Below are 18,486 nucleotides of genomic sequence, written 5' to 3'. Positions count from 1 at the left end.
TTTGAACACCAGAACCTCCTTCTCTTTACCCCACCTCCTCCGTCACTAACACCTCCCACCATGTTCACCCCTTTCCCACCCATCTACTGAACCCATTACTACTTCTTTCCCTTTAGCCCCACCTCCTCGGTCATGACGAGCTCCCTCCATGGTCACGCCTTTCCCACCCCTCCTGCCCCACCTCCTCTGTCTCTACCCACTCCCCCTCCATGGACAAGGAAGTTTAAAAAGTGGACAAAAACATTCATTCCAGCATAAAACTGGAATAGAGGTGCTCACCCCACTAATTAAAACAAATGAATCACCTGTGTTTCAGGACGCAGTTTACACTAAATGTCAGGGGAAAAGATTTAACACAAATGGAGTTACTAACAATGTATTTTTAATGTTAACACAGTGACATATTGGCTGAAGCACAATATTCATTTCATCAGCATTTCACTCAGTGTATGAACACAGGTGGGAGACTTTTACATTAGACATGTCAGTTTATCCAAGACAAGCTTTATTTTGTAAACATTTATGTCCACTATTCCTTTTTGGAATTTACAGAACAGCTGTGATATCATTACACCCACAACTCTCATTTCAGACAGAAAGGCACCATTTCATTTCCAAGTTTGCAGGACGTTTATCGTCTCACACCACAGAGGATATTTCTATTCCACCTGCTCGTTCGACTCTATTCACAAAATGTCACTTTTCTAAAGTCTGCATAACTTAACAAACACTTGACATCTTCTCTGGGCTCTTCACATCAAATCAATTTCTTATAAGATAGTGCTTTAATAGTGGGCATGCACCCTCCCTTGTGTAATTGCACCTCTACATGTCGATCCCAGGCTAGGGAACCATCTACTAATCCTAAATGCCCCAATAGATAGGCAATAGTGTAATACAATACAGGGGATCCTGAGGAGAAAAGAAAACTAGAGCTGTAGAACATGATACACAAAGTCGCAACACTGCAGCATTCAGCGAGGATGGCACTCCTTCTGATGAATGCATTTCTTGGAAACGGACTTCTGGAGTAATATTGTAGATTGCAGTTTTATGGATGCTACTCTCCAAGTTTTCACTGTTGAAAAACAGTCTTTGCACATGTGTTGTGCCAAGTTTAGTCCAATTGCCATACTAATCGACCCCATTTGATTTGTGTTGTTCCTTATGGTCGCTAATAGACCCCATTTGATTTGTGCTGTGTCTTAGCCTCATACGCTATGTATTATAGTCATTGTCTGATTGCCTTATCTAGGTGCCCTCAGTCCCTATATCATAGCCCTGTTGGATTAAGCGCACTTAGGTGCCTCCCATGCTATGCACTCCAGACAATGCCCATTCGTGCCTCATATACTTGTGCCCTACTAGCGAATGGTGCCTAGACCTTACAGATCTAGCCGCATAGCCTTAGATACAATTACTGACACTTAGCACATTGACGGCCAGTTATCCTAGTCCACACACACCAAGTGGCATTGCTAGCTAATAGGATAACTTTGCACTATGTCTAGCTCACTCAACATTTACTTTCTAATGATCATGGCCACACTGCACGCCTCCCCTAAGAATAGCCGCACTGAAGTTCCCCCTTGCAAGCCAGCTTTCGCGCCTCCTCTCCTACTCACTGCACCCAAGATACCCAACTACCCTGGCCACATCAGCCCTGTGCACCAGGCCATGCCAGGCTGACTAGTCTACATCGCTCAGCCTACCCAAACTCACGAGAGAAACATTAAATTACGCGCCAGACGTAATAAACTGTATGAACCTCTTAGAAGATCCCTCCCCACTATAGAAACGCACAACGAAAGACCAACACATTAGAATATGCACTGTACCCCCTCAATCCCCCCATCAGTGAATAGAAACATGCTTAAGACAAATACCAATTCATCCAACTCGGCCACAACCAAAATGGACCCTAAAGGACACTCCCTCAAGGGAGCACTCCTTAATGTAAGATCCCTAGTGGCACACACCATTGACCTAGCTGACTTAATCACAGAAGCCAATCTAGACTTTATTGCTATAACTGAGACCTGGCTACACAATGCGGCAGGCCCATCGCTCATGTTGGCCATTCCTGACGGTCACACCATATCTAGGCAGGATCGAGAAAGCTCCCGCGGAGGTGGAATCGCCATTATATCCAAAATAAACTTATCACTACGCCTAGTCCCTACCACAACTATGCAATCCTGTGAAACTCTCACTGCCAAAATTCCCATAAACAACACCCAAACTCTTTCTGTTCACCTAATTTACAGACCACCGGGTCCACTTGGAACCTTCGAGGAGGACCTGCACACTCTACTATCCAACAATACAAAAACTGCTTCCCAATTGCTGATATTAGGGGACTTTAACCTTGGATTCAATGACCAAGCAGATGTCCATGCTTCTACTATTGCCAATACCCTTCACACCTTAGGACTTACCCAAAAAGTCAGCTCCCCCACACATGCAAAGGGTAGAATACTTGACTGGGTCGCTGATTCCAACTGCTCAGCCATAGTATCCTCTATTACGCCCCTCTCCTGGACAGACCACTCCTTGGTGTCCTTTCATTTACTAACTACCAAACCACCCAGCCTTGACCCACAGGCAGCTCCACCATGCCCTACAAGAAACAAAAGGAATATTACAGCAGATAATATTATTCCTTCCTACCTTAAATGCACTGCCAGACAACCTTGAGCCTAGTGCACTGGTCAACGAATTCAACAACATCATGCGCACCACTATGGACAAAGTTGCCCCTCTCAAAATGAGAACAAGCAAACCCAAGGCACATTTAAACAAGTGGTACACGCCAGAACTTAAGGCCTTGCGCCTAAACAAAAGAAAATGCGAATCTGACTGGAAACTATGTCCAACCGAAGAGAATAAAGCTAATTTAACTAACATCTCTCGGCATTATAAAAATAAAATTTGTCTAGCGAAACGTAATTCCTACAATGCTCGCATTGCCAATGCCAATTCAAGTATGAAGGAACTTTTCTCCATCTTGAAAGAACTCAAGTCCCCTATTGCCACACCAGATACCTGCATTAAAGACCAGACCTGGTGTACAGATATCCAAACAGCCCTAGCAAATAAAATCACTACACTGCAAAATAAAATCCAACTAAAAAAAGAATTCCTAACCCTCACAAACAAGCCGCCACCTAACAACACCATCAACAACCCAACCAACAAATTCTCCTTCACTAAAACTACCATCTTAGAGGTAGAGAAAATTATCCTTTCCCTCAAACCGTCGAACTGCAAAGGTGACATCTGCACAGCACAACTAATAAAAGACGCTGCCAGAGACCTTTCACCGTTCATTTCAAAATTGATCAACTCGTCCATCGCCACAGGTAATATCCCGGCGAACCTAAAACAATCATGGGTGCTCCCTCTTCTCAAGAAGCAGACTCTTGACCCCCTCATCCCCACTAATTATCGGCCCATCACTACTGTACCTTTCCTATTGAAGATACTAGACAAGGTTGCCTATACACAAATTCAAAGACACCTTGAATCAAACAATCTACTGGAAGCCAGACAATCTGGCTTCCGCCCACTCCACGGTACTGAAACTGCACTCATTGATCTAAAGACCCAAATAGACGGACTGAGAGCCCAAGGTAAAATGGCACTCCTCACCTTACTTGATCTCTCAGCTGCTTTCGATCTGGTGGATCACAGGGTCCTCTGCAAACACTTGGACACTGCTGCACACTTCTCCACGCATGCCACCAAATGGATTGAATCCTTTCTGAGTGAGAGAACAATGAGAGTCGTCTCCCCTTCGGCAGCAGCCGACCCTCTTCCAATCACGTGTGGCGTCCCTCAAGGCTCCTGTGTTTCACCAACCCTGTACAACATATTCACTAAACCCCTCTTCGATGATCTGGACCTTCTAGGTATCACCTACACTAACTATGCAGATGATACACAGATTCTCCTCCCGCTTTCTGGGGATCACAGCGAGGACGGGGAGTTGGTGAATAGGGTGTACCTCATTATTCAGGCATGGATGGCATCACATGGCCTCTGCCTGAATGATGATAAGACTGAGTTGATCATTCTGGGCACACAGGCCAATATCAACAAACTAGGCAAGGGCTACTCCACTTTTAACATAGATGGCAACAGCATCAAGGTTTCAAGTGAAGTAAAAACACTAGGCTTCTATCTCGACTCCACCATGTCTTGTGCCAAACAAGTTAACTCCTTAACCTCCACGACAGCCTATACCTGCAAATTAATAAGAGCAGGTAAACCCTTCTTATCTAATAAAAGTTGCATGATCCTAGCGAGAGCCTTAATACTATCACGACTCGATTACTGCAATGCCCTTTACAGTGGCGCTAACAAAACTATCACCAAAAGGCTACAAATCCTACAAAACAACGCCCTTAGAGCCGCCTTAGGTATAAACAAAAGGGAACATATCTCCTCCACTAGACAACAATACAAATGGCTCTCCACCAACAATAAAATTCACCTAAAAATGCTTTCCCTGACGCATAAAGCCCTCAATAATGCTGCCCCCATTTACCTGATGGACAAAATAAAAAGACCTACAAGAACTCCCAACTCCAACTGTCTGGAAATTCCAAGATTTAGACTTGCCAAAATTGGCGGCACTAGCTTCCCTGTGCTAGCCGCTAAATGGTGGAATGCCCTGCCACATAACCTTAGATCAGATCAACCTTTCCCTCACTTTAGAACAAATCTTATCAAACACCTCAATGACAACAACACGTAAGGACTGAAAGACTTTAATTTGTGTTATGTTACTTATCTGAATGTATATATGTATCATCAAAGTTTTACCACTATCATAAATTTAATTATGCAACATTGTAATTTGAATTTGCTGTAACACTGTAATTTCTACGCAACATTGTAAGCTTCGCATATTCTGTTCACTGCGCCCGGTTACCCTTGGGTCTGGCGCGCAATACAAATAAATAAACAAACAAACATAGACTTCTCCATTTTTATTATACATGAGGGCTCCAGAATCTCTATGTGTTGATGTTGAAAGTATAATTACGTTATGAGGGTGTACAAAAATAATTCCCAGTAGAGGCATTTCTAATGGATTCCTTCCTTCCACAGATTCTTAATCTATGATATCCATATCCTAACACAGCAGTTCTCTAGAAAAATGTTTGCAGTCAGGGGGTTCGGCCCAGCTCTGTTTCGGGTCTGTCCAAAGCCTCTATGTGCTTTGCACCAGAAACAACATTGAGGCCAGTATAACTAGTGGAGCCACGCCCCATGACCTTAGTTCCTTTTTCCACGCATTCACGCCTCAACGACACCACACCATGATCTCCATATGGTGTATGCGTATGAAAACCTGGAGGTACTGGCCACTACAGTGATCCTGAAAACCTTTACGTTTTCCCTTCCTTACACCGGTCAGGTAAAGCAAAAGGCTGGATGCATGGGGCTAGGAAGTGTCATGAATGCACCATGTGCCATGGTGAACTTCTCCTTTGGCCTCTGGTCGGCTGTAGTCGGTACATCTGGGCCTGCTCCAGAGGACAGAGAAGCAATGAGACTGTGGTTCTGGAGAACTAGGTGTCCCCAACGGCGGCTCATCAAGCCACACAGGAGAACATCACAGCAGATGCATTGAGCAGCCAGACCTCAGCCTACCACAAATGGGAGCTGCGTCAAGAAGTTCTGGAGGAGATCTCTCTTTATAGGCGGTGGGAGGTGACTCATCAATTGGACCTCTTTGCTTTCAGAGTCAATCAGAAGTGAGTTCTACTGCAGGGAATTTCCTCAGTAGGGAGCTTTGGGAGGCGAATTGACCATCAAGTGGACTTTAGACCTCCTTTATAGAGTGCCCACTGATCCCAGTCATCCCACTAGCCCTCAGGAGATCCAGTCTGTTCAAATGCACACTGATCCTGATCGCCCTGGGCTGGGCCAGAGAACGTGGTATCTGGAGTTGTTGGACAGGTCCATCTGCCCTCCCTTGTGCCAATGAGAAGACTTGCTCTCCCAGTCAGAGGGGCAGGTTCTCCACCTGAACCTCAGCAGCCTTAACCTTCATGCTGGACTACTGAGGTGCTATGATAAAAGGAGTGCTCCTTTCAACTCTGAAGCCAGCTACAAAATCCATTTATGCCTGCAGGCAGCATACATTTTCACTGGTGCCGGAGAGGGTCCTGGATCCTTTATCCTATTCCTCTGCCCCAATGTGTTGGATTGACTGCTTTCCTTGGCCCAAGCAAGCCTGCAGATTGACATTTGGAAGGTTCCCTTGCCACTATTTCTTTGTTCAAGAGGTCCCTAGAAAAGGGCTTGTTTTTCACAATCAACACTGTTATGCAGTTCTTGTGGGTTTGGTGTAACCAGTTACCTCCCTGCCAGTCTGTAGTTGCAGTGTGGGATTTGAATTTATTTCCAACTTTTCTTATGTGCGCTCCATTTGGACCCTTTCATTCCTGTTAGATTGATCACCCTTATGGGTGATTTTTCAGGTTACCATCACATCCGCGAGATGGGTGAGTGAGCGCCTTGCTTCGTTTCACCTCTGCATTTGTTTTTTCCAAAAGAGAAGGTGACTGGGAGCGAGACCCTCCTTTCCGCCAAAGAGAATCTCGGATTTCAATCTCTCAGATCCATCTTCCTGTGTTCTTCCCTCCACCTCACCCTTCCAATGCAGATTAAAGATTTCATAGATTGGACCCAATACAGGTCCTTAATTTCTATGTCTCGCAAACTCGAGAGGCTAGGAAGCATGACCAGATTTCTGTTGGCTACACCGGTGCTCGTGCTGACAGGGCTGTGGCCAAACAGACCCTGTCCAGGTGGTTCATTCTCTGCATCTCAGAATGCTATGATCTGGGTGTGAAGGATCTGGCCAAGGGTCTCGGGGCTCATTCTACTAGGAGGGGCTGCCACCTGTGCCTTGCAGAGGGGGGTCCCTTGTCCTGGACATTTGTCAGGCAGCAACATGTGCATCTCTGCACACGCTCGCTAAGCATTACTGCTTGGATTCCCTTGTGGGCCAGGATGCCCGTTTTGATAGGGCAGTCCTTCCAAGTTTTGTGGTTTAGGTGGTGTGCTTGCTTTCCTCCCTCCACCAGATTACGTACTGCTTTGGGAGTCCATCAGAGATGAGGAATCCATGGCAGGAAGGAATCCATTAGTACAACAAGTGACTTTCCTCTCAGTAATGTTCCTTCTGATGGATGTTCCTGCCATGGATTCCACATTGCACTTCCTACCTGCCTCTCTTCTGGGAAGCTAGTACACCATCAGTTCTACAGTCCCTCAGCATCAAGAGTGCTAGGAAAGAAGGGTGGAACTGAGGTCATGGGGCACGGCACTGCTACTTCTACTGGCCCAGACATCATTTTGGTGGGAGGTGCGAAGAGGGTTGGACCGATGCAGAGCTTCTGCAGCGCCCCATATCGGCAGAAGCATTTTTGGAGAACAGCTGCACAAGGTTATGGATATCATAGATGAGGAATCTATTGTAGGTATATCCATCAGAAAAAACATTACAGAGAGACAAGTCATTTGTTCTTTTTACTCAAGTTGAAAGAAATTGCAACTTTTTAATTCACACTTCTTTATGACTAGCAATTAATGTAAAATAAAATATACATTACTTTATAGTTTCTGTACATATCAAGCAGAAATCCCTGTAAATCACCATCCACTGGTACTGCCTGGCTGGCATCACTGGGATGAACATATTCATGAACCTGAGTGGGAGAAAGCAGGAAGGTTGGCACCAATCTGTCCATTGCTTCCAAATGTACAGTAGGGAATTTGGCTACTTTTTTTAAGGGAGTGTTTGCCAATTCTTGGGGAGTAAATGGTTAATACACCGCTTATCTGTAGGGTTGGCATTAAGAGTTGCCTTAATATTTCTCTATGGCACTTATTCACCTAAAGGTTAATGGGTTCTAACAGTAGTTGGGCATTCCAGATATAGGGAGCAAAAGCCAAACAAAAAAAAAAAGTATACTATCTAGAGGAATGGATTTAAAAATACAGGGAGGACAAGGGTGGAAGGATCCCATGCAGAAAGGGGAGTTTGTCATAAAAAGCAAAATGAGTTAGACAAAGCACCTTAAACCCAATCTGAGGGGATCACAGAAAGCCAGTGTGTATTGTAATGAAACAGTTATATGGCCACATTTCTTAAGGATGAAAAAAAGCAGGTTGGCACTTTGTGCCACCTGACGTTATTCACACATGCCTAGGAGCACAGGAAAAAAGAAATGGCACTGCCATAGTCAAATGTGGAAATAATTAGGGTTATAACAACTGACAGAGTTTGAAGGTTGAGAAGCATCTATGCAAGGGCTGGCTGACTTGCTGAGGCGATGCTGCGCTGAGATCTGTCAGAGGGAGCAGGGGGTGCACGCCTTAGGCTGCCCCTCTGAGTCATGATAGGGATAGTATTGCAGTGTGGTTTGCTGAATAATGTGCTCCAATTTCTCTATGAATAGAACATTATGATATACATTGAAATGTATTACTTGATATATGGTGATTTGCCATTGTATAGGTTTGACAAGCCTATACAAGCTATTACTTTAGGTTTAAACTTTGTGATTTGCCTTTAGAAATGCAATGACATTTTATACATATTGATCCAGTGATAGAGCAGGTTTATTGGGACTATTGGGACTATGATTTTCCTGAAGCAGAAGGGATGAGGCTGGACAGGACTTTTGTGTCTTTGTCAATGGAAAGACGATTTAAAACCCAGGAGGAGTTGGACAGGGGTGTATATGCTTGACATGTATTTGAATGTCCTTCTCTAAAGAAGTGATGTAAATTGATTTGATTAGAGAAGATGAGACATCTTATCAGACAAACAAATGTGTTCAAATTCTATGTGAACGTGGAAAGTTGGAATACTGTGTTATTCTAGAGGGAAAATATGAGGGGGTTTGTATATGTGTAAACAAATACTCCCTTTTTACATTCTTGGCTCTAAGACGTTGGTACAGTGAAATGCTAATTGATAACACTGTTATGTAATGCATATTATGCTTCACTCCCGGAAGCCTTTCTGTTTTGTGAAAACCTTCTCTATCCCTATATATGTGCATGAGATGCAAAAGGAACTACCGTGGATGTGTTAGAGAACCTGGGAGTAAGTTGTAAGGGATGTTCATTGATAGAGCTGTGCAATGGAGTTGGGAAGGGAAATGCACCAAGCCCCTCCAAATCCACTTTTAGAATCTATGTAGCAAGAGCATAATATCAGTCCTGAAAAAGACAAGATGTGCTCTCGGGTCCATTTCAGTAGATGGGAGCTTCCCTGTTGCATGAGGAGGGCGCTAGACCTTAGCTAAGCCGAGAGATGCGGGGAGACCTCCACTTAAGCTCAGAACCCTTCCTAGCTGCCGGGGTCCCAAGGGGCACCTCATATATCCTATGAGAGTCTATAGTTATTGATTCAACCACTGACTCTTTAAGCTTTTCCAAAATGTTGGTGCCCATAAATTTGCATGAGGTTCTTAGGCAAGGCATTTCATAGCATGGTTACCTTAATACAGAAGGTACAGTCTCCCTTCTGAATATTCTAGAAGGGATGCATTTCAAACAGCAGTGATTCAACAATCATAATCAGCCATCATTCGTGTGCCAAAGGAAACCAAGAACCACTGTGGAGGCAGGTTCTTCACAGTATTAGTCAGCCATGCCAAACTCAGTAGCATTGTAGAAGCACCTCCTTCTATCAGCAGCACCTTCAATTTCAGAAGAGATTTCACCACCTCCATGTCCTGTCTCATGGCAGATAAGAACATCCTGTGTACTCAAGTATTCGCCACATTCACTAAACTGAAATAGACAGAGGCATGCATGTTTTGTCTGGTGCCTAATAAGGTGACTGTTCCGACTGAAGCATTTTCCACATTCAGTGCACCAATAAGGTTTCTCTCCTGTATGTGTTCTCTGGTGGTCAACAAGATTTACCTTATACGAAAACTTGTTCCCACATTCAATGCACTCATAAGGTTTCTAACCTGTATGTGTTCTCTGGTGGCTAGTAAGATATCCCTTCTGAGCAAACCAATTCCCACATTCAGTGCACTCATAAGGTTTCTCACCTGTATGTGTTCTCTGGTGGATAGTAAGTTGTCCCTTCTGAGCAAACCCTTTCCCACATTCAGTGCACTCATACGGTTTCTCACCTGTATGTGTTCTCTGGTGGATAGAAAGCTGTCTCTTTGTAGCAAACCCTTTCCCACATTCAGTGCACTCATACAGTTTCCCACCTGTATGTGTTCTCTGGTGGCTAGTAAGCTCTCCCTTTGTAGCAAACCCTTTCCCACATTCAGTGCACTCATAAGGTTTCTCACCTGTATGTGTTCTTTGGTGGTTAATAAGATTTCCTTTCAGAGCAAACCCTTTCCCACATTCAGTGCACTCATAAGGTTTCTCACCTGTATGTGTTCTCTGGTGGAGCTTTCCCTTAGAAGAAAACCCTTTCCCACATTCAGTGCACTCATACGGTTTCTCACCTGTATGTGTTCTCTGATGGACAGTAAGCTCTCCCTTAGAAACAAACCTTTTCCCACATTCAGCGCACCTATAAGGTTTCTCACCCGTATGTGTTCTCTGGTGACTAATAAGTTGTTGCTTCTGAACAAATCCTTTCCCACATTCAGTGCACACATACGGTTTCTCACCTGTATGTGTTCTCTGGTGGATAGTAAGCTTTCCCTTCCAAGCAAACCCTTTCCCACATTCACTGCACTCATAAGGCTTCTCACCTGTATGTGTTCTCTGGTGGATAGTAAGCTTTCCCTTCCAAGCAAACCCTTTCCCACATTCACTGCACTTATAAGGCTTCACACCCGTATGTGTTCTGTGGTGGCTAGTAAGCTTTCCCTTCCAAGCAAACCCTTTCCCACATTCACTGCACTCATAAGGCTTCTCACCTGTATGCGTTCTCTGGTGGACAGTAAGCACTCGCTTTGTAGCAAACCCTTTACCACACTCAGTGCACTCATAAGGCTTCTCACCTGTATGTGTTCTCTGGTGGACAGTAAGCACTCGCTTTGCAGCAAACCCTTTACCACATTCAGTGCACTCATGAGGTGTCTCACCTGTATGTGTTCTCTGGTGGATAGTAAGATCACCCTTCTCAGCAAACCCTTTCCCACATTCACTGCACTTATAAGGCTTCTCACCTGTATGTGTTCTCTGGTGGCTAGTAAGCTTTCCCTTCCAAGCAAATCCTTTCCCACATTCACTGCACTCATAAGGCTTCACACCTGTATGTGTTCTCTGGTGGACAGGAAGCACTTGCTTTGTACCAAACCCTTTCCCATACTCCGTGCAATCATAAGGTTTGTCACCTGTATTCATTTGGCGGTGGCTGATAAGTGTATCATGCAAATGGACACTATTCTCATAGTCAGTGCACTGATAAGGTTTATCACCTATGTCCTCATGTGGGTAATAAGTATGTTCTTGAAATGGCAATTGTTCCCACATTTTGTGCACATGTAAAGTGTCTTGCCAGTTTATTTTGTCAGGTGCGTAGATTTAAGAGGAGCCTTTTCAATTAACCTTTTCCAAATTCAGAGCACAAATGAGAAATGCTTTTCTTACTGCACATACCACATTGTCATGCTTGTGCTAGATATCCCTCTCCCCCACCCCCAGGATTTACAGAATCAACACACTTGGTTACTGGATGCTACCACAAAGTGATTGCATGGAAGGAAGCCATCACGTATCACCAGGCTTCGCAATCCCAGTTCCTGAATACTCTGAAAAGGCAACTGGACCCCAAACGTTCACTCTTCTAACATGCTTGGAAATTGCATATTCTAACAATGAAGCTTTTCACTGCGATAGTCCAGAGAATCAAAATCACTGTTGCATTTCTGGGGCATCAGTCACCTATTAAGATAAAAGGAGACACACATTATTAGTTTCAACACGTTCACAATCACAGGCAGCACACGTAATAAGACTATTCAGTAGTAACTCCTCACATAGTAACTTATTTGACTTTGAAGTGCCATCCATTGGGGAAAGGCACCCTAATAGGTGGCAGAGAAGTGGTGCTCCAATGGGAACATTTAGTGGAACAGAGGTAACATGCAGCAGGAATAATGCATTTTTATTTAGAAAATGTTTTGCATCCAAAACAATACGGGGATAAAACCAGCCTGGGTGAACAAACATTTTAAATGCATATTATCAAGAACATGTAAATGTTCTAACAATATATTTATTCAGAAATGGCTACATTATCACACGGAAGCTCCCAATTTCCACACACAAATGATAAAGGAGTTTACCACCAATCGGATGTCGGCTTGACCAATCCACTGTGTAATCACTGATGACTTGTGTATTGGCCAATACATGAATAATGTAACCAACAGCACCATTGAGGAGACTGGGATTGTGATTTAAAGGGAAAGCAACAATCTCTTCCTGTGGTGAGAATGGCACAGGCCGTGCTGCCACTACATTCAAACATTGACTTTAAACCTCGATAAGCTTGTTTTTCTGGAGAGGAGGGATGGTTTGGAGTTTGTGTCAGAGACCAAAAGAATAAAGTGTATGAAAGACTCCACAATATCATCCCATTTGCCTTCCTAATTGTTCACATAATTGTCCCATTGCCAGGTACTAAATTGAATTGGCCAGAAGGCTCACTTCTCTTTCCCTGTTCAACATACCACAGTGTTGTTTTCATGAGGTGGTACACACTCGGTTTTACTGTTAAGGAGTGGGTGTAAATGGGTCTGTTACCAAGCTCCCATAACAAGACCCCTTTTTGTGGATTCTGATCTATGCAGCTTAGGTTGAATCTCAGCGCGCCCCTGTGTGCTGTTACCATCACATCCCTAGTAACCAATGGGGATGTTGCCCCATCACTGCTAACATCCAAGAATTGATGCCACCATTCGCGATTATACACACGATTGCCGTTGATCTACTGTGGAGATTCTACTCGCCCTACTCCAGGGGAATCCGCTCAGCATAATCCTGCGGATCCATGATATGAAAGGGTGAGAATTCCATTGCCAGCATCTCTTGCAACCCATATGGCAGCGACCCTGATGCATTTACATGTGAATAGTATGCATACTCCCCCCCACACCCCCACAATGGGCAAGTGTCCACCTGTTTGTCTGTCAGTCCTACATATATTGTGTGGGTAGCTATCACAACAATATATGCGAGAACCTTTGAGCGGTCCAGTATGGGGGACAAACACCAGTTTTAGGTGACACAATGAACACATTTTTTTTGGCGTGCTCCTTGTTCCCAGTGGATAATCCTTAGAAGACAAGCTCCCCATCATCTGTTCTCAGGTGCGTCGTCTGTGCAGCCACCACCTTAGGCTGTGTGAGTTTAAGCATCCTCCAGAAGCAACTACTCTTTTTTAGGATGTCAAGGCCCACAATATTTAACAATCTTGGTCTAACCATATCCTTGTGTGGCGCATATCAATCTAGAGTCCCCTTTGAACCCAATTTCAGTGCTCCCCGAAAGTTTATCCATTTATTTTGCTACAATAAGCGATTGCAATAAAAAGTAGAATGCCCCGCCGTACCTCAACACCCCTATCCTAGTCTCTACATGTGTGCTTCTGAACTCGCTTAGTGAAAACTAATTAAAAGCTACATCATTCAGGTTCTTTACTAAGAAGCAGAATGAGCCAGATTCCCGCCCTTGACCCAGTCCCCTCCCAACATAGCAAAGAGCATTGATCCATTCATGAGACATATCTTTATCATCTTCCTCTACCACAAATGTAATGCACAGGTTTTCCCAGATCCTTGCATTGTTTCACAAGTTGGTGAACTGCTCTCAGCTGGGCTGTCAGGAATCTACAGCTGAACACTACCACAAGTTGGCAATGTAATTCTAGCAGGAGTAAAGGCTGTGCCTGGCCCAGGCACTCTCTCTCCCTGCATCATTAATATCGCACCAGCCTGCCGTGATACTGTGAATGACTTTGCCTGCCAGTGCTTGATCTATTAAACCACACCTTGCTGCTGCCTTCAGCCATGCCCATCTCTCTGTACTCTAGTACCTGGCTATCATCCTCAATGCTTCCCTTTCCCAGGAGGTCTGCCCAACTGACCATCCCACCATGGTAGGGCTGAACCTGCAGGAGGCCCAATCAACTGGTTGGTGGAATGACTCTGGGAAGCCTAGATATGGATTGCTTCTTGGTTCTCTCCTCTGCCTTGAAGGTGTTGTATTGTGCTGTTGCCTTCCACCGCCCTCCTCCTCTGCATGGGGTATGCGTGAGGAACGAGGCATACTCCTCTCGAGTCCAGATGATCCATGTCCACTTCCCTTTCTGACATTCATCTGCAGGGTAGTGTTGGAAGAGGTGAGAGTCTGCGCAGGCTCATTTTGGCAAGCATATAGTCTAAGAGACGGTGTATATGCAGAATCTATCATAGTATATAAGAAGTGGCGAGAACTAACGTTAACTAAAAACCAATAATCAAATCTTATTAAAGGTGCCTCAAATGTATGTATTCTTATGAAAATTATATGGACCCCATATGCAAAACCTTCTCCGTTGGCTCTGTTAAGCCCAAATTGTCTGTGTATTACTTACAATCTATTACTGTTGTGTTTATGTTAGAAATATACAAGATAACTAATACAAATATTTCCTATAACCTAAAAACCCACATTACCTCAGTATTTTGTCTAAATCATCCCTGCTAATTGTTACGCACTAGAAAACGTAAACTCAGAACAAAGATAATGAAGTACCTCGACGCCACAGGTCCAACCACTTGTAAAACACGAAGTCAAGACACCTACATTTTCACTGAAACGATTCAATGACCATTCTTTAATAGAGCGGGCCCAAAAGCCTCCATTAATCCATCATTCTGGGATGAGCTAGATCAACCCTAACTTTCCCAAAAACACACACACACTTAAGGCTAATCAAATAATGCCTAATATGTCAGCACACCTCTATCACAAAAATACATATTTTATTTAAAACAAAACAATGTAAAAATACAAAATGTCAACAATATCCTTCAAATACCACGGGTACCTATCTGTGCATCATCGTGCCAACTGTTCACCATAATGGACTTCAGTGTAAATCAATAGACACATTTGAGGACACCAATGAGATCTTCTTAAGAGGAGAGAGCTGATCAATAACTAAAGTGGTATCCATTGTTTACTAATGAGGTGCTAAACCTTTAAAGTTTGGTTCAGTTGAACAACTATTGAATATTCAAAGATGATCGTTGCACGAGACATGACGTAGGGCATGCTATAAAAGGGCAGAGTGACATTCTTGTTGTACCAACCGTATAGGGAGAAGTACAGAAAAGCCAACAGTTTTGCGTAGTACAATTATTTTTCCAGGTATTGGTATCAAATGGAAAGTTAAATACATCAGGCGGTCAATGCAAATAGAAGGCACTGAAATCATTATCAGGTATTGCTATTATGTGCGAGGTACTCACAGTTTGGCATGCGTTTTCTCGCTGACACCTTGAAACTCATCACCACGTTTGGACGCCTCTCACCCTTTACCTAGTCATGGTCACCAGTGCTGAGAGGCGGGGCACGATGTGAGAATAGGATGGCCCTGAGGTGTCAGGAATAAGCAATTCTTTGTTTCTCGCGAGAACTCAAAAACTCATGTGAAGATGGCAACAACAGGCTGGAGAGTGCTGGTACCCACGTGCCACAAGTTGGCATGAGGGCAACCAGGGTCCAAATGCCCTGGGGCAGAGGGCCTCCTTGGTGGGCGGCCTTCTACTGGGCACTGGCGTGTCCTGCTACAGTTTAGGGAGAACTTGGATCAAGGAGAGTCTTGGAGACATAACTACAGTGTGGGCACAGGTAAGCGACTGACAGCGTTACAAGATACTGCCTCACAGCACTGCTCTATACCCTCACAGAACATCACCATAAATTATAATAGAACAGCACAGTACCATGCCCTGTTAACAAGGTATGTCCGATGCATCATAACATACCACTGCTGCATTAAGACTTGATGGGAGCGCCCACTCACCATTGGCAGTAACGGTAATTCCGTCCAGCGGAATTACTGCCGAAACAGAGTCCATGGCAGTAATTCTGCCCATATTTGGTGGAATTACCGTTACTGCCAGAACGGGAAGCACAGCTGCGGCCATTTTGAAAAACTTGACCTGCTCCAAATCCACCGCTACCTGTAGCCATCTAGACCTGCAGGAGAGAGAGAAACCATGTCCAAGGGGAAGGTGCCTGGTCAGAGGCTGAGAAAGCAAACACTTTGTGAGGTGGAGCTGCAGGTCCTTGCTGACAAGGTGATGGCCCATGCCGAGGAGCTATATGCTCCCAGCACCTTAAAAACATCAGTGCAATGGAATGCAGCCATCTGGTTAGGCATCTGCAACAATGTCACAGCTGAGGGCACAGTCCCACAGGACGCGGAGGACTGCAGGAAGCGGAAGAATGACCTAAAGGGCAGCGACTGGAGCCCCCTTTCCAAACACAAGTAGTAATCATTAGACACCGGAGGCAGCACGGTGGACCCCCTTGACATGACCCTCGTGGGAAAAGGCCAGCTCCATCCTCCACATGGAGAGGATCAAGGAAGTGTCAACCCCTAGAGCCAGCAGCCAAGTTAAATCTGATGAGTTTGAATGCATCCCCCCAACCCTTCCCCTCACAACACACTGGCCAATATGGCACTCAAGCTACACCAGCACGAGTCCGCAAGGCTGCCCTATGCCGTTGTGGCACAGCAACCACAAATTGTGCCAAGACCACGTGCCTCCCTTGGTGGTGGTACCAATGAACAGCAGTATGAATGTGCATGGGAGCACTTGCAATTATATGCAGCACCCATGTGCTCTGAGAAAGGACAAGTGCCAAAGTGGAACCCCCCAGGACACCCGTACATACAGACCACCTTGGCAGCACAGAGGCAAAGAGCACATGCCAATGAGGTGTACAGCCTCAGCAGACACTAGCACCACATTGCTGTGGCCATATGCATTGGCCTGCAATGAACCATACCATTCAGACCACATGTAGGATGCCTCCCCTCGAACCCCAACAATGTAGCACATGTGTAAGTATGCAAAATGACTAAAATCATGTCATTGTTCACCCAACAGGTTCACAGGCGACGGAGGAGGAAGAAGAAGATGCATGCTCATCTACACCCCATGGCCATGCCAACAGCCACCACCCCTGTGCCGCCATTCAGGAGGAGGAGGAGGAGGAGGAGGAGGAGGAGGAAGAAGAAGATGCATGCTCATCTACACCCCATGGCCATGCCAACAGCCACCACCCCTGTGCCGCCATTCAGGAGGAGGAGGAGGAGGAGGAGGAGGAGGAGGAGGAAGAAGATGCATGCTCATCTACACCCCATGGCCATGCCAACAGCCACCACCCCTGTGCCGCCATTCAGGAGGAGGAGGAGGAGGAGGAGGAGGAGGAGGAGGAAGAAGATGCATGCTCATCTACACCCCATGGCCATGCCAACAGCCACCACCCCTGTGCCGCCATTCAGGAGGAGGAGGAGGAGGAGGAGGAGGAGGAGGAAGAAGAAGATGCATGCTCATCTACACCCCATGGCCATGCCAACAGCCACCACCCCTGTGCCGCCAATCAGGAGGAGGAGGAGGAGGAGGAGGAGGAGGAGGAGGAAGAAGAAGATGCATGCTCATCTACACCCCATGGCCATGCCAACAGCCACCACCCCTGTGCCGCCATTCAGGAGGAGGAGGAGGAGGAGGAGGAGGAGGAGGAAGAAGAAGATGCATGCTCATCTACACCCCATGGCCATGCCAACAGCCACCACCCCTGTGCCGCCATTCAGGAGGAGGAGGAGGAGGAGGAGGAGGAGGAAGAAGATGCATGCTCATCTACACCCCATGGCCATGCCAACAGCCACCACCCCTGTGCCGCCATTCAGGAGGAGGAGGAGGAGGAGGAGGAGGAGGAGGAGGAAGAAGATGCATGCTCATCTACACCCCATGGCCATGCCAACAGCCACCACCCCTGTGCCGCCATTCAGGAGGAGGAGGAGGAGGAGGAGGAGGAGGAGGAGGAGGAAGAAGAAGATGCATGCTCATCTACACCCCATGGCCATGCCAACAGCCACCACCCCTGTGCCGCCATTCAGGAGGAGGAGGAGGAGGAGGAGGAGGAGGAGGAAGAAGAAGATGCATGCTCATCTACACCCCATGGCCATGCCAACAGCCACCACCCCTGTGCCGCCAATCAGGAGGAGGAGGAGGAGGAGGAGGAGGAGGAAGAAGATGCATGCTCATCTACACCCCATGGCCATGCCAACAGCCACCACCCCTGTGCCGCCATTCGGTGGGAAGGGAATGGGCAGAATTGTGACAGCAAGGCCCAGCCAATCCGCACATGCCAGCGCAGACACAGCACCAGAGAGCAGCGATCATGACACAGCTGAGGTATGGCTCCTGCAACACCCGCCCCCCAAAACCCACACCAACAGCCAGCCAC

The 18,486-nt window shown here is 45.8% G+C and overlaps 2 protein-coding genes across 2 annotated transcripts in view; one reads left to right on the top strand and one right to left on the bottom strand.

Annotated features, from left to right (window-relative positions):
- Positions 1 to 388: 388 nt before the first annotated feature.
- LOC138498512 (zinc finger protein 615-like) overlaps positions 389 to 18,486 on the bottom strand; it is a 1,154,252-nt gene continuing 1,136,154 nt past the window's right edge. The window contains exon 5 of the mRNA XM_069622289.1: positions 389 to 11,898. Coding sequence (XP_069478390.1) covers positions 10,006 to 11,487 — 1,482 coding nt within the window. The 5' untranslated portion in view covers positions 11,488 to 11,898 and the 3' untranslated portion in view covers positions 389 to 10,005. The remainder of the gene's footprint in view (positions 11,899 to 18,486) is intronic.
- On the top strand, positions 17,012 to 18,424 carry LOC138498409 (sarcoplasmic reticulum histidine-rich calcium-binding protein-like). The gene is made up of 2 exons (XM_069622172.1): positions 17,012 to 17,036; positions 17,124 to 18,424. Exons 1-2 carry the CDS (start codon positions 17,012 to 17,014, stop codon positions 18,422 to 18,424), a joined length of 1,326 nt encoding a protein of 441 aa, XP_069478273.1.

The sequence above is a fragment of the Ambystoma mexicanum genome, chromosome 5q (genome assembly GCF_040938575.1).
Source record: "Ambystoma mexicanum isolate Mex_15411 chromosome 5q, UKY_AmexF1_1, whole genome shotgun sequence".
Taxonomy (NCBI): Eukaryota; Metazoa; Chordata; class Amphibia; order Caudata; family Ambystomatidae; genus Ambystoma; species Ambystoma mexicanum.
The sequence above is the reverse complement of the archived record's forward strand: the minus strand, read 5'-3'. Positions and strand labels throughout refer to the sequence as shown.

What these genes read in the sequence shown, in the direction of transcription:
- LOC138498409 (XM_069622172.1), top strand. Translation starts at nt 17,012, where the DNA reads ATGAACCATACCATTCAGACCACAT. An exon ending in CCATACCATTCAGACCACAT is followed by an intron (nt 17,037 to 17,123) that starts GTAGGATGCCTC and finishes TTCACCCAACAG; the next exon opens with GTTCACAGGCGACGGAGGAG.